Source organism: Bubalus bubalis, chromosome 3, assembly GCF_019923935.1.
Source record: "Bubalus bubalis isolate 160015118507 breed Murrah chromosome 3, NDDB_SH_1, whole genome shotgun sequence".
Taxonomy (NCBI): domain Eukaryota; kingdom Metazoa; phylum Chordata; class Mammalia; order Artiodactyla; family Bovidae; genus Bubalus; species Bubalus bubalis.
Window position 1 is genome coordinate 71,109,244 of NC_059159.1, and position 13,862 is coordinate 71,123,105.

At 43.3% G+C, this 13,862-nt stretch overlaps 1 protein-coding gene across 4 annotated transcripts in view; it reads left to right on the plus strand.

The window, feature by feature from the left end:
- Positions 1 to 13,862, plus strand: part of PINX1 (PIN2 (TERF1) interacting telomerase inhibitor 1) — a 62,776-nt gene that overhangs the window by 19,245 nt on the left and 29,669 nt on the right. For all 4 annotated transcript variants that reach the window (XM_025281350.3, XM_006064318.4, XM_044939706.2 and 1 more), the window contains one exon: positions 2,107 to 2,180. In XM_025281350.3, the coding sequence (XP_025137135.1) occupies positions 2,107 to 2,180 (74 nt within the window). The remainder of the gene's footprint in view (positions 1 to 2,106; positions 2,181 to 13,862) is intronic.

Sequence of the window (13,862 nt, forward strand, 5' to 3'; positions counted from 1 at the left end):
TCCTTTGGTCTCTGACTCTTAATTCTTCTCTGTGTTTTGTTTTCCAGATCAAATCCAGAGCAAGGCCTGTAACAGTCCTGGTTTCCACATTTGCTTAAGTGAACTTTGCTAAAGGATAAGCATTTCTGATACAAGAACCCGTCACCAAAACTTTAGAAACACTTGCACTTTCATTGGTACATTCTCTTATTAGCTTGACAGCTTCCCTTTGATTTTTAGCATCATTTTCATCTCTGTGTGTTCATGTTTTGACATCCTGTTTTAGAATTGTGATCTTGCATGTCCGTCCTCCCGCTTTCTAATCCCTCCAGCATTCTTTTTAGTTGAGTTGTTGTAAAAGTGATTGTCATTTGCATTTCTTTTAGGGTGTCTGTTCCATTTCAGAAGCTAGCTTAGGGGTGGGTGGCCACTACGTATCTTGATCCCAGTACAACTCCTTTTTCTGAAATAGAAGCTGCCGCCCTGAATGTTCTCTATAGTGTGGAACGGGTTACACTGAGGACTAAGCTCAGAACAGACCTCAGGCCTCCTGAGGGTTGCCCACGTCTCCCCTCAGTGGCCAGCTTTATCCTCCACTATTCTGGTTCATTGTCTGCGTTCCCATCTGGGAGGCTTCATTTTGCTCATGAGTAGGCTTCCTCTGGGATCATCTGTCTGGGCTCTATGGACTAACCAGCTAGAACCAGGAAGCTTTCTTTATTTCCAGCTCAGGCAGAGGGGGGTGAGAGCAATGCAGAGCCTGCCCTCCAGGTGGGAACAGGTCACGCCGACTGGACTTAGAAGTCTGGTACGGCAGCCTCAGAGACTGGTTTGGGCACCTGGTTTTGCATTACATTGCAGGGTGGTTTTTTTTTTGTTTTTTTTTTTTTTAATTTCATGGAGTCACTGAGCAATATCATATTTGAATGCCCCAGCGGTAGCCAGTGAACTGGAACCCTTTCTGGGTCACGACAATGCTGTGCCAAGTCAGGTTGCTGCAGGAAGCCAAGAAGATAACTGAGTCCGTGACAGTGGAACTCAGGCTTCCAACTCAAAACAGATTCCTGTGTCTAAGCCAGAGCCTCACTCCCCCGGAGCTTCCAGACTTTATATATACATCTACCATGAAGTTGACAAATGGGAGTAGATTTGGTTGGCTGCTCACACAGTATTGTGGGTAGAAGTGGAAATTCCATAGAAGTGAGTTTTAAATTAGTTGGTTTGTGGGTTTGAAATTAAGTTAAAGAGTTTAGTGTTTTTAATAAGAATCAAGGGTCCTTTGGATACCAGTTTGCCAGAAGCCATTTAATTTCCTACTTATTACTTATCCTTTTATTTAAAATGATAACACTATTACAGTGAAAAAAACAAACAGAAAAAGTCTGAAATCTTTTCACCCTAATGCAGCAATTTTAATTTGCATTTATTAAAAAAGTTCATACATTCAATTAATTACTGAGCTTGTATGTGTCAATACAGGATGTTCTCTTTCCTGTGCACAGGTGGGGTTTTGGAGCTATGTATCTTAGCAGCATATTTTTCTTCTGCATTTTGTAACCCTCATTGAGTATAACTCCTGTCTCCTTGAAGTAACGGAGTTTTACTGTTTACTAAGGGAACCCAGAGGCCCAGAAATTATACCTTGAAAGTGTACCAGTAGTAGAGCTGGCTTGAGAATTTAGTTTTCGTCTCCACCTGCATGCTCAGGCTTGTATGTCCCATTAAGAGGAAGTCAGGGGTTCTGGTTCACTTGTTTAATTTTTAAGTTTAATTAATTGGACTTAGTGATTAAACAGTGTGACCCTGATGCTGGAAAAGATTGAAGGCAAAAGGAGAAGGGGGCAGCAGAGGATGAGATGGTTGGAGGGCATCACTGACTCAATGGACATGAGTTTGAGCAAACTCTGGGAGATGGTGAGGGACAGGGAGGCCCGGCCTGCTGCAGTCCATGGAGCTGCAAGGAGGCAGGCAAGACTTGGCAACTGAACAACAGCAAAAGTCAGTGAAAGGGAAAGAGAAAGTTGGTCATTTACAAAATTGTTTATTTATTTCCCAAACCCAGTTTTATGGTTTATATTTGTGCTTCTTATTCTAGAATGTATTACTGAAGGCATCATGTATTTCTAGGGAAGGATCTCTCATCTCGGAGTCAAACAGATCTTGACTGCATTTTTGGAAAAAGACAGAAGAGGACCCCTGAGGTATTAAACCACCTATGATTGATACGTTGTGTCTCAACACTGATTTTCAACTGTGTATAGAGCTATTTATGTTTATTACTAACAGTACTTTCCAGACAAAGTTACCAAAAAAAAAACTTTTAGAGGCTTCATACAAAGGTTAAATGTGATCCTCTTAGTAATAATTGATAGATGATAATAACAGTTGATAGATTACAAGGAGCCTTAAAAACAACGTGTATTATCTGGGTTTTTTTCCTCCTGGTGTGTGGACTAGACTAACCTCAGGGAAGAACACCCTTTGCCAAAAGCCTGAGCCAGAGGCGTGTTGTTTAGAGAAACAGAGCAGGAATGCTGGGGCGCACTCTCGATCCTCTATGTGGTTTAGGAGTATTTTCTCTAGTGATAAGGCTGAAACAGGAAACAAGCTGGATAGCGGAAGGAAACTGGGAATGTGGGGGAGGGAAAAATTGAGAGAAGGAAAAAAAAAAGGAGTATCAGGAAGTTCAACCAGATAGGAACTAATGGAAATAGTTTTTTAGTGTCTCCCATTTCTTGCTGATTGTGAAATCTGAAAACTAACTTCCAAGCAGACTTTTCTTTTTTGGTTGGTTAAATTAAAAAAAAAAAAAAGAATTATTGGGGAAAAAAAAAAGAATTATTGATTGATTAATTGATTGATTTCACATGAGATCTTTAGTTGCAGCATGTGGGAGCTAGTTCCCTGACCAGGGATGGAAACCTGGGCCCCTGCATTGGAGGCCTGGAGTCTTAGCCACTGGACAACCATGGAAGTCCCTGGTTGGTTGGTTGTTTCTCCTTAGTTTTGAATTTTCATGTTCTTTTTTGTGAATTGGGTTGAGTTTTGTAAGTGGTTTGCTAGATGTGGACTCTTGAATTTGAATTTCGCTTCCTCCTACAAGTCTCTGTCACTCTGCCTCCCTCTCCTCACCTGGACCTGGCATCACCATTCATGAGTTGAGTTGCTTTCCCAGCCTAGAGTTTGCTAAGGTCATTTTACAAGGAAGCACCTTTTGGTTAGCAGTAAAATTAAACTAAGCCCACAAACAAGCTCATTATCACATTTTAGGTCTGTATTTTTTTGCCAGCAGTGATGACTTTAGTAATTTTTATCAGCGTGTTGACCATTGATTTTGAATCAAGATTCACAATACTCTCTCTGAGCTGGGACATTTGACCAAAGCCAGATAGATCAAATTTTGTGAAGATGTGTAAAATCTCATTGAATCTTTGAAAAGAACTCATCTGAATGAGAATTAACTTAGAGGCTGGGAACATGTAAACTGACCACAAGTTTGACCTAAGTCAAAATAAGAAATGCAGTATGGTAACTGTCCTGAGTTCAGGCTTGGGGTGCTTTAAGAGCAGCTGGAAGCAACAGATGTTGGGGGTGTTTTCTGCACTGGTGACTGTATTTGAACTGGGTGCTGTATTTTATAAGAATGTGTTCAGAGAGTAGCAGTTGGGCCGAAGCGATCTGGAAAGCAAGTTTTGCACGGGAATTAGCAGATGAGCAGTTAGGAAATTCTGCCTGGACTATAGAGAGACCCTGACTTTGAAGATGTGAATGGTTTCAGGGGTCCTCTAGGAAAGGAACAGATTGGTTTGGTAAACTTCAGAGGACAGACTGGAACTGGTGGATGAAATTCATAGAAAGATTCCTCCTCAGAGAAAGGAAACAGCGTGGGCTGGCAGAGCGGGCCAGCCGTGCAGGATGTACGTGTGGCCAGCTTCCTGGAGGCCGTCTTGTAATAGGTGAGCATGAACCACGTGCCTGTGAGCACTTCCGGGTCGAAGGTTCTCTGATTCTGGAGGAAAGCGAACACACGAAATACTCACATTTGAAACGGTACTTGACTTGAAGGTTTACATTTTCCTAGACTACAAAGGAGAGACCGTTACTGTGATTGCTCTTCCTTATCTTCAGGTGTGTGGGCAATTTTGACTTTATCTACTTATGTCCTTTTTCCAGGAGAGGAGTCTGAATTGTTTGATGTGTTTAAATAAGAAATCAAATAATGTTGAGGTGAAATAGCAGGTTTCCCTCCCAGGGGCCTGAAGTCCTGCGTGACGACACCTCCCAGCTCTCACACACTCACGGTCACTGCCATCCTCGGCTGGTTCTCCCTGCAGCTCTGCCCTTGTCGCTCTGGCCTCCAGTTCCTCCAGTACTTCAGGAGGGCTCCTGCCTTGACTCTCAGCACTTGGTGGCTCCTCTGCATGGAGTGCTTGTCCCCAACTCACATTTTTGTGCAAACGTCGCCTCAGCTGGCCTTCCTTGAAACCCTAATTTATAGCAGAAAATACAAACAATAACAACAAAAATCCCTGATACTCTTGTCCCCTCTCCTTTGCTTTATTTTTCTCCATAGCAGGTGTCACTCTCTCAGGTACTAAATAGTTCGCTTGTACCATCTGTTTTTCCTTAGTAGACTGGAACCTCCTAGAGGGCAGGAGTTTTGTACTCCATACCATCTAGAGCCAGGCCTGCCATGGAATAGGTTCTCAACGAAGGTTTTGTTGAATTGAATTCAGCTGTTGATATATACTTTAATCCTTGGGGGAACAACACAGACTAGGGCATCGTTAACACGACTACTGGAGAAGTTAGAAACAGCTGCAGAGAAAATTGATGGGCCCAAACCTAGACCCAAAGGGCAGGAGTCCCTGAATAGACAAAGCACAAAAAAGAATAGGTACCGTGAGTAACAGCTCTTCCCAGGCCTCACAGTCAAGTGCCAGTGGATCCAGGCATGTGACTGGAACTGTGTTCGTAGTCTAACTTTAAGATGACAGGGAACCAGGGAAACTCATAGCCTGGTCTGAAAGTGTGCAAGATTCACAAAATAATAACCACGATGATGGTGTCAGTGATCTCACCGGACGCAGACTGCTAGTTTGTAATCCTTCACTTATCAGCAAGTGAGAAAGCTGGGCAGTGTTATGTATGCAAGAGTGGAATTGCATAGTGGAGACTAGCTGCTTGGACTGTCTTGTTGAGTGTGTTTGGCAGTATATACTGAGCGTGTCTAAGATGTGCTTCCTGTCTCCTGGATATGTGAATACTCATATCTGTCCTCTGTAGGAGCTTGTATTCCTCTGATACTCCAAGTTCTCCTTCTCCATGCTTTGCTTGTCAAGGGCACAGAGAAGGGTAAGAAGCTTAAAGCACGTGTAGCACAGTGGGCAGCTGCCTGTCTGCAGGTGTATAAATAGTGCCTTCAATCAGGTTCCTCGCTGGCCGTGTCTAATTCAGAGTGCGGGTGAAACTGTTCCAAGTGAGGAAGAAGCATTGCAGAGTGGGATTTTCTATTGAGCACAGCTTTTGATAAAAGCAAGAAGAGCTAGGTATTGACTTTTTGGTGCCTGTTCTATCAGTGGTCTGTTAATCAACAGAGGATAAATTATTGCTCTTCAGAAGCAGGAAAGGATCCCCCTGGCTTGAAGGCATTTCCACCCTTCTTTTCTTTGTTTTTTCTCTTTATTGGTAGAGGATCTTTCCCCCAGCCATTTGCTCCTTGGGGGTTTTGTTAAGGACTGAAGGGAAACTGAAGGGAGCTCTTTTGATTTATCTTCTATCCTTTCCTTTTGGTCACTCCACGGGGCTAAAATAGCCGAGTTGGCTTTAATATGTTGCCATTAGAGACCAAACATTAGCTGGAATAAACCATCATGCCTCACAATGAAAAATGTCCCCTGATTGGCTAATTAATCAGTCAAAGGGGAATGACATGGCTCTCGGCTTGAGGGACTCTGCTGGAGAGAAGCAGGCTGTTGATAAATGGTTTTCCAACAAATTCATATATCAAGGAAACTTAGTCATTTTTTAACTATAGTTTGTGTGACTGCAATTTTTTCCAACTTTTCCTTTTCTGCTGCTCTTGCTGTTTAGGCCGTGTTTTCTGTTGTTGTTGATAGAAAAATATAGGACTTTAGATACGAGAAAATAAATGCTTTCTCCTTACTTGTGTCTGTTAGTCTGATTGCTTTTGATTGCCTAGGCTTATCAGGAGGTGAAAGACGATCAGATAGCTATCTGCAAAATAATTGATGGATTATAAATTTTCCTGCCTTCTTTCAAAGTTAAGAGCTCCAGGTTTGGGTCCACACTGTCTGAATTTGAATCCTGGTTCCAAAGTAATATATGCACATAGATTTAAAAAATTAAGCTGCACTAAACAGCACAAAAAACAACATTCCTCCATCATACCCCCTCACCTCTTTATCGCCTATGCCTGTTTCTTACAGCACCTTCATTTTTTACATGGTATCTTATACGGTATTTATCTTTACATTTAAAGCACAGATCTTACATTGACTTTCTTCATGTGTTAGTTCCTGACGTTATCTGGACTTTTTTTTTGGTTGGTTAGAATTTAGGCCTTTTACCACTCAAAATACTGATGCATTATTCTTATTATAGTGTTATTTTAGTGTTTGGTGTTTATATTTTTATGACTGTAAATAGTGTTCCCTGCTAAGCCAAGTAGTGTACTCTAACACATTTGTGATGTTTTCTGGTGGGGGAGCGAAGTGTAACTGTGTAATTTTCCCCATACCCTCTACTAGGCACAGCGTACAAAACTTTCTGCTGTGTCATTTATGTCTGATGGTCTGTCAGCTCGGTGTTTTCCCCAGGACACCGCCCTTCTCAGACCCTCTCAGCCCGTTCACTCTGGATTGGCTGTTGGATTTGCCTTGTTCCTATCCCTGTCGATGGTCCACTCCACCTGGCTCCTGTTACCTGCTCTGGCCTGCATCCCGTGTCTGTCTCCTCACTCATCTTACAGCAGCTTTTTAAGAAGGCCTGCAGTTCTGAAAATCTCTATCAGAATATCATGGCAGATTGTGTGGGTATAGAATTCTGGACTGAATTTGCTTTCAGAATTTAGATGGTGCTGCTCTACTGTCTTCTGATATCCACTGGTACTCTTCTTATTTCTCTCCATGACACATATTTATTTTCTTTATTTTGTCTTCAAGAGTTTTTAGAATCTTCTTATCCTTGGATTTCGAAAATCTTGTGGAAATGTCAATTGTTGCATATTTTTATTCATCAGACTCTTGCTAGGCCTCCCAGTGTGAAGATTCATATTATTCTATCAGTTCTGAAAAATTGCTTTTTATTCTTTGATTTTTTTTTCTCTTTTGTTGTATCTGGAATCATTAGGTAAGTGGTGGACATCGGGTTATTCCTCAGATTTTTCTTATCTTTTGTCTCCTATTTTGTTCTTCTTTTGGGGAGATTTTCTTGATTTTTATCTTCCAATTTTTCTATTAAAATTTTGAGTTTTGCTCTCATATTTTTAATTTCCCTGAGCTATTTTTCATCACCTGATTGTCCCTTTTTATTTATCTTTATCTTTAAATAGCATCTTGTTCTTATTTCATGGATTCCGTACATACTCCCTTGTCTCTGAATGCATGATGTTATGAGATGTACAGGTTGTTTTTCTGTCTTTGTCCCCCGGGCTCCTTTTCTCTCTTAGTTTTGCCTTGTTTCTTTCGTGTTGGAGGAGTTCCCCACTTTCTGATGTTCCTTTGCTCAGTGGTCTAAGAGTTAGTCAGTGAGCAGCAGATTGAGAGCTGTTTGCCTAGGCAGCACTTCTCAGCGGCTGAGTTGTGCTGTGGAGTGGTCATGGCAAGTTGGCATTTTCCTTAGGGAACCCCCAGAGCTTCAGAATTCTTGCAGGTCTTTTCTTCGGTGGGTTCAGCTTCTCCAGAAAGGCGCTCTTGCCCCAGGTTCCCCCTGGAACTGCGCACTGGTCACTGCGCGCATGCTCTGTCTTCTCCGTGGCTGTCTCACCCTGCCCTCCAGCTGCGGCCTAGCAGAGCTTTTGTGTAGCTGAGCCACTCAAGCTCAGTCTCCCTGAAAGAGTAAGCCTGGTGTCTCCTCACACATTTTTATTTTAGGGGGAAAAAATGTCTGTTCCTCATTCTGTAAGTGGATAGAGACATTCAGATAATAGTTACTAAAGGAAAGAAGGTTAGAAACTGAGAGAAAGCCCTTTTGCATCAAAAGAAAACCTTTGTTCAAAATTTAACAACCCTTTTCTTCATTTATCAGTTCCAAATTGTAAGCTGTTCTGTCTCAAAAGACTTGGGTAGAGGTGTTGTTTTCATATCCTGGCCCCAGCATTTTTCCGATTCTAAAACAAAAACCCAAAAGCTTGCTTTATTTGCTACTCAGATTTTCTTCCTCATATGAAGTGTCTTTAAACAGGGTTGGTCTAGAAATAATCTAAACTACAAGTTGTCCCTGGCCTCTCCTGTGGACTTCCTCTTCCTGCTCCCCATCCTCTTGAGTATCTCCCACTCCCACCTTCAGAACATGAATCTGGTAAGACTGAAAAGCCCCCACTTCGAAGTGAAGGAGTTTGTGTATTTTTCGTTACTCTTCTCTCCCTCGGCTCTAATGAAAAGTGAAAATGAAAGTCGCTCAGTCGTGTCTGACTCTTTGCAACCCCATGGACTGTAATTCTCTAATCCAGAATACTGGAGTGGGTAGCCTTTCCCTTCTCCAGGGGATCTTCCAAACCCAGGGATCGAACCCAGTTCTCCCGCATTACTCAGTTGGTAAAGAACCCGCCTGCAATGCGGGAGACCCCGGTTGGATTCCTGGGTTGGGAAGATCCCCTGGAGAAGGGATAGGCTACCCACTCCAGTATTCTTGTGCTTCCCTTGTGGCTCTGCTGGTAAATAATCGGCTCTAATATTCACCTTTGTTCTGAATTTTAGCACACCTCATTCGCCAAGCTCCTCGGTTGTCTACAGTGTGTCATGAAAATGTGCAGTTCCCAACTCAGCCTGTAGCGGTGTGTGAGTGGATGGCAGAAAGTACTCTGAGCATCCAGAAGTACACTGTTGTTGCTGTGAGCCCGGCACAGAAGACTCTTAGGCTGATTCCTGGGGCCAGCCAGCCGCCTCTTGTGTATTCTCCGTGCACATGTGGGAGGTCGTGGGTCATGTGTCTGCCCCTGGCTCCATTTTCCTCTCTGGCAGAAAGAATGCACGGCGTTCTGCTGGAAGACAGGGGCGTCGCCTGCTGCAGGCGTGCCTTTCTCAGAATTATAATCGCTCTGTTGGGAAAGATTCGTGGACACTAGTCATGATGCTGAAGTGGAAACGGTCATGAACTCAGTGACAAGAGTGTCTCCTCTTTAGTCTCAGGTCACTGTTACAACCCCAAGCCAAGCTTTTAACTTCTCTGGTCCTGAGTTTTAGATGGAGGCATTGGCGGGGTCACTCCAGGTGAGAACTATGAGTAGATGAAACAGGTACCCCAAGTTATAGGGGGAAAACCTAAGAGCACGAAGCATCTCTTTCATCATTGTGGATCTTATTTACCCTGCGTAGTTGGATCATGAACTTGAGGATAATATTTGATTTGTTTTTTTCCTTTAACCTTCATATCCTGTCAGACATCACCAACTCTGTTGATTTTGTATGTTTAACATAGCTACTGCATTCTTCCTGGTTTTCCATGTTTACTGATGTCCTGATCATTATTGTCCCTGAATTTCTCTCGGAACTGGAGAAATTCTCCCTGACCCCAGTTTTTCTTTTCAGAGTGTCCTGTTATCATCTGTTCTTTCAAAATCTCTCTCTTGTAGTATTAGTGTCTTCTCAGTCTACATCCCCCCCCCACACACTCACTCACTGACTCCCTTTGACCAGCGCACCAAACCCTCCACCAGCTCGCCCTGCTCTCTGTGAATGGTGCAAATGCCTGCTTCTCCGAGCTGCAGAGCACCGCGCCTCCCCCCAAGGACGGTCCCCTACAGCCCCGGGCAGCTTCTGTTCTCTCACATCTCTGTGTCCCCACTTCACTGCCTCCACTTTCATTGCCCTGGCCTGGTCTGCTCTGCCTGTCCAAGTCCTTCCCATGCAGTTCTAGTCCTGCTTCCTGCCATCGAGGAAGGAAGAGGGGACACACACAGTTGTTCAGTTGAGCAAGCACTGGACTTAAAGTCCTGGCTCGTTCCTGTGTTCCGCAGATCTTGACTAAATGCTTCTTTGCTGGGCAGTAGTGATGCAGCCATGGCAGAGCAGACAGGGAGTCCTGCCCTCGGGGGCCTGCGTCACAGCTGCACCTTCAGGAAGGGATTCCCCGCCGTGGCCTGTCTCTTCACCCGCCTCTGCAGTCGTTTGAATTTGCTCTCCCCGTTACCTCTTCATTTTCCTTTGCATCATGTCGGTCTCACTTCTCCCTTTAATTTTTTTTTTAACTTTAAGATTTTTTTTTTCATGCAGCCACGTGGACCATTTTTGAAGTCTGCATTAAATTTGTTACAATATTGTTTCTGGGTTTTGTTTGTTTGTTTGTTTGTTTGTTTTAATGTTTTGGTTTCTTGGTCAGGAGTCCCGTGGAGTCTCAGCTCCCCAGCCAGGAATAGAACCTGCACCCTTGCCCTGGAAGGCGATCTCACCCACTGGACCACCGGGGGAGTCCCTGTCTTACTCATTTACCCATTAGACTGGCCATGACTTCTGTTCATTCATAGGCCCTAGCCCACTGTCTCTAATAGTTGCTTACTAATAAACTAGATAACTGTGAGTTAGTTGGTATAATTAAATGCTTAGATAGATTGAGCTTTTTTTTTAATACTCATGGGAATCCAAATGTATCGTTTTAGTTACAGGTTAATTTTCCTGTTTCTTAATCGATAACTGTACCTAAGAATTGTTAAGCTTCTGGTTACTGCTTTAAAAATTACATTAGCAAAAAAAAAATTAATAAAATTACATTAGCAAAGAACAAAAGAATGAAGTAATGATGTGGCAAAACCTTGCTAGTCATTGACAGAAATATTGGGAGTTCATCAATTTTGTATATATCTGAAAGTTTTCATAATATAAAATCTGTCAAAGAACCCGCTAGTTGTAATATTCTTTATGTTTATTTCACTCTGCTCAAAGAATGGTTGAATTATTTTCTCGGTAGTCACAATGTCATGGTCATTCTTCAAGTGCGAAGTCGTTAGCGCCCGGTTTATTTTTGTCATAATGTGTCCTAGTTTGCTCCTCCCTTAAATCCTTTCAATAAGTCTTCTTGTCATCTGTGTTAATATTAATAGAAATCAAGGATGGAAGCCAGAGGAGAGAGGGAATAATGGTGGATGAAGGATGCATGCCACCAGAGAATAGATATTTTGATTCTTTCACAGAATGTAATTTGCCTGTTCTCTGAGCACTTCCTTCCCCAGTACCTAGAGTTTGGCCGTGGTCCTTACTTACAGTTCATCATCCTGATGGCGTGGCACAGAGATGAGGTGTAGAGACAGCAGAATCCTTGGTTTCTCCTGGGTCCACTCCTCTGTCTGTTCGTGCCTGCTTGGGAAATCTAGATCTGGGAATGACAAGCAGGAAGAAAGATATAGGAGTGCAGGGTAACTCATAGATTTTTGTCATCATTTGGCTTCTGGCAAAGAGACTTTAGTCCCAGAATGGGAACAAGTTCGAAAAATGGTGGTTTTATCATCAGACTTAGGAGTGGAATGCAAAGCTTTTCCAGGCCTACAATATCCAGATTTGATTAGTGATCCACAAGTGCGGGAGACCCTGGCTCAATTCCTGGGTCAGGAAAATCCGCTGGAGAAGGGATAGGCTACCCACTCCAAGATTCTTGGGCTTCACTTGTGGCTCAGCTGGTAAAGATTCCGCCTGGAATGCAGGAGACCTGGATTCAATCCCTGGGTTGAGAAGATCCCCTGGAGAAGGGAAAGGCTACCCACTCCAGTATTCTGGCCTGGAAAATTCCATGCTCTGTATAGTCCATAGGGTCGCAAAGAGTTGGACACAACTGAGCAACTTTCACTTTCATTTTCCATGAGTGAAAGTTGTTTTCATAGCGAAGTTTACCCTTGTATGTGCAGTGAAAAATTCAGAGGGACTTGTCTTTGACTCGTGAGTTACTCACTGCGTGAAGTCTCAGAGGTTTGTCTCACCGGCCCAGGGGACTCAGGTGTCGTTGGCTCCCTGAGCTTATTCCTGAAGCTGTTCCGTGTGCTCCTGGGGAGGGAGTTCCTCCGATTTATGACTTGTCCCTCTGCTCCCCCTTCCCCCAAGCTCTTTATTTGCTCATTTCTCTGACATCTTTGGGTTCCTTTCCTTATCTTCACTGTGCATTTTCAGCTTATTCATAGGACAGAGTCATGACTTGTCAGGCATTTAATACGTCTCTTACTTCCTTTTCATGTTGGAGGGACAGTGTTGTAAGTTGGCTACATTTCAGTGGCTCCCTTGCAAGATGCGATGTTTTCTTTACCGCTCTTAGTCTATGACCAGCAGGGTCTCTTGTGGGGCTGTGATGAAATCCACGGTCCGTGATAGAAGTGCTTTTATCTTTTAGGCAAACTTGTTTGGCTGGTAGTTAGGATTCTTGAGTTACTGATCACAGGCTTATAACATCCAGGATCAGATTAGAAGGACAATGGATGCTCTATTTATTAGAAGGGGCTTGGCATAGTTCAGTGAGTATTGTTTCAAAAGCCATAAAACTTAGGTGCAAATCCCCGTTCTTTCACTCAACCCTCTGTGTGACTTTGAGCAAGTTGTAGGGTTTTAGAACAGAAAGGGACCATCTAGTTCTCCCCTTGAGTTTCAGAAAAGGAAACTGAAGTCTGTAGAGGTTGGGCTTAACCACAGTCTAGGTGAGAGGATTCCATTCTTCACTTGTGGTTGAGGAACTACACTGTTATCTGGCTACTTAATTGCCCTATGGTTCTGCTTCCTCATCTGGACAGTATGGATAAGATTGTGTATGTGTGTGTGTGTGTGTGTGAGAGAGAGAGAGCATTTTTGAGACTCATTCAGACAAAAAGCAAATGTAAAGAGTGTCATTATCTTTCAAATGATCGGCAGTAAGTACAAACAAATAACCTGGATCATATTCATTTTCTTCTACTTTAGCACATGAGAAATTGACTTTGAGGTGCAGTTGTGTGAGTCTTCAGTCTTTATTCCCACCTTACTTCTCTCTCTCTAGAGTGAGGCCAGATTAATCCGTGATATTAGGAAGAATTCACCTAAGTTTGTGTGTGTTCTAGCATTCTATTTTTAGTAGCAGTATGTACATGAAATGTATTTGTCTCTATTTTGCTGAGCTTGTGATACTAAAATGTGGCAGACCTCTGCCACGGATCCAGCAGGGCCACTACGTCAGCATAGGCAGAGTGCAGAGAGGAGAGTTGGGCAGATTTATTGTCCACATGCTTTGTAACGTGGGTTCTGCTGAGCGCTCGCTTTGGTAAGTGTGTGACTGGAGGCTCTGGGGGCCAAGGACAAGAGAGTGGTGGCCTTTCTTTTTGAGGCTCGTGTCATCTTAAGAATTTGTACTTTATTCTCAACCATCATGTATAGATGAACTCCATTCTGTTGTTTTAGTTAACCAAGACCAAGAGAAATCCAGTTTACTCATAACAGTGCTTATAGTAAAAGAGCCAGAAAATAATTCCCGTTGACATTGTATAATTGTCGACACTGTATAGAACTCTGCAGTGACATCCGATCGCATCATGTAGTTTGGTGACAGTGATGTGTGCCAGTCGCTCAGGCGTGTCTGGCTCTTTGCAGCCCACGCACTGCAGCCCGCCAGGCTCCTCTGCCCATGGGATTCTCCAGGCAAGAACACTGGAGTGGGCCGCCACGCCCTTCTCCAGGGTATCTTCCCAACCCAGGGAT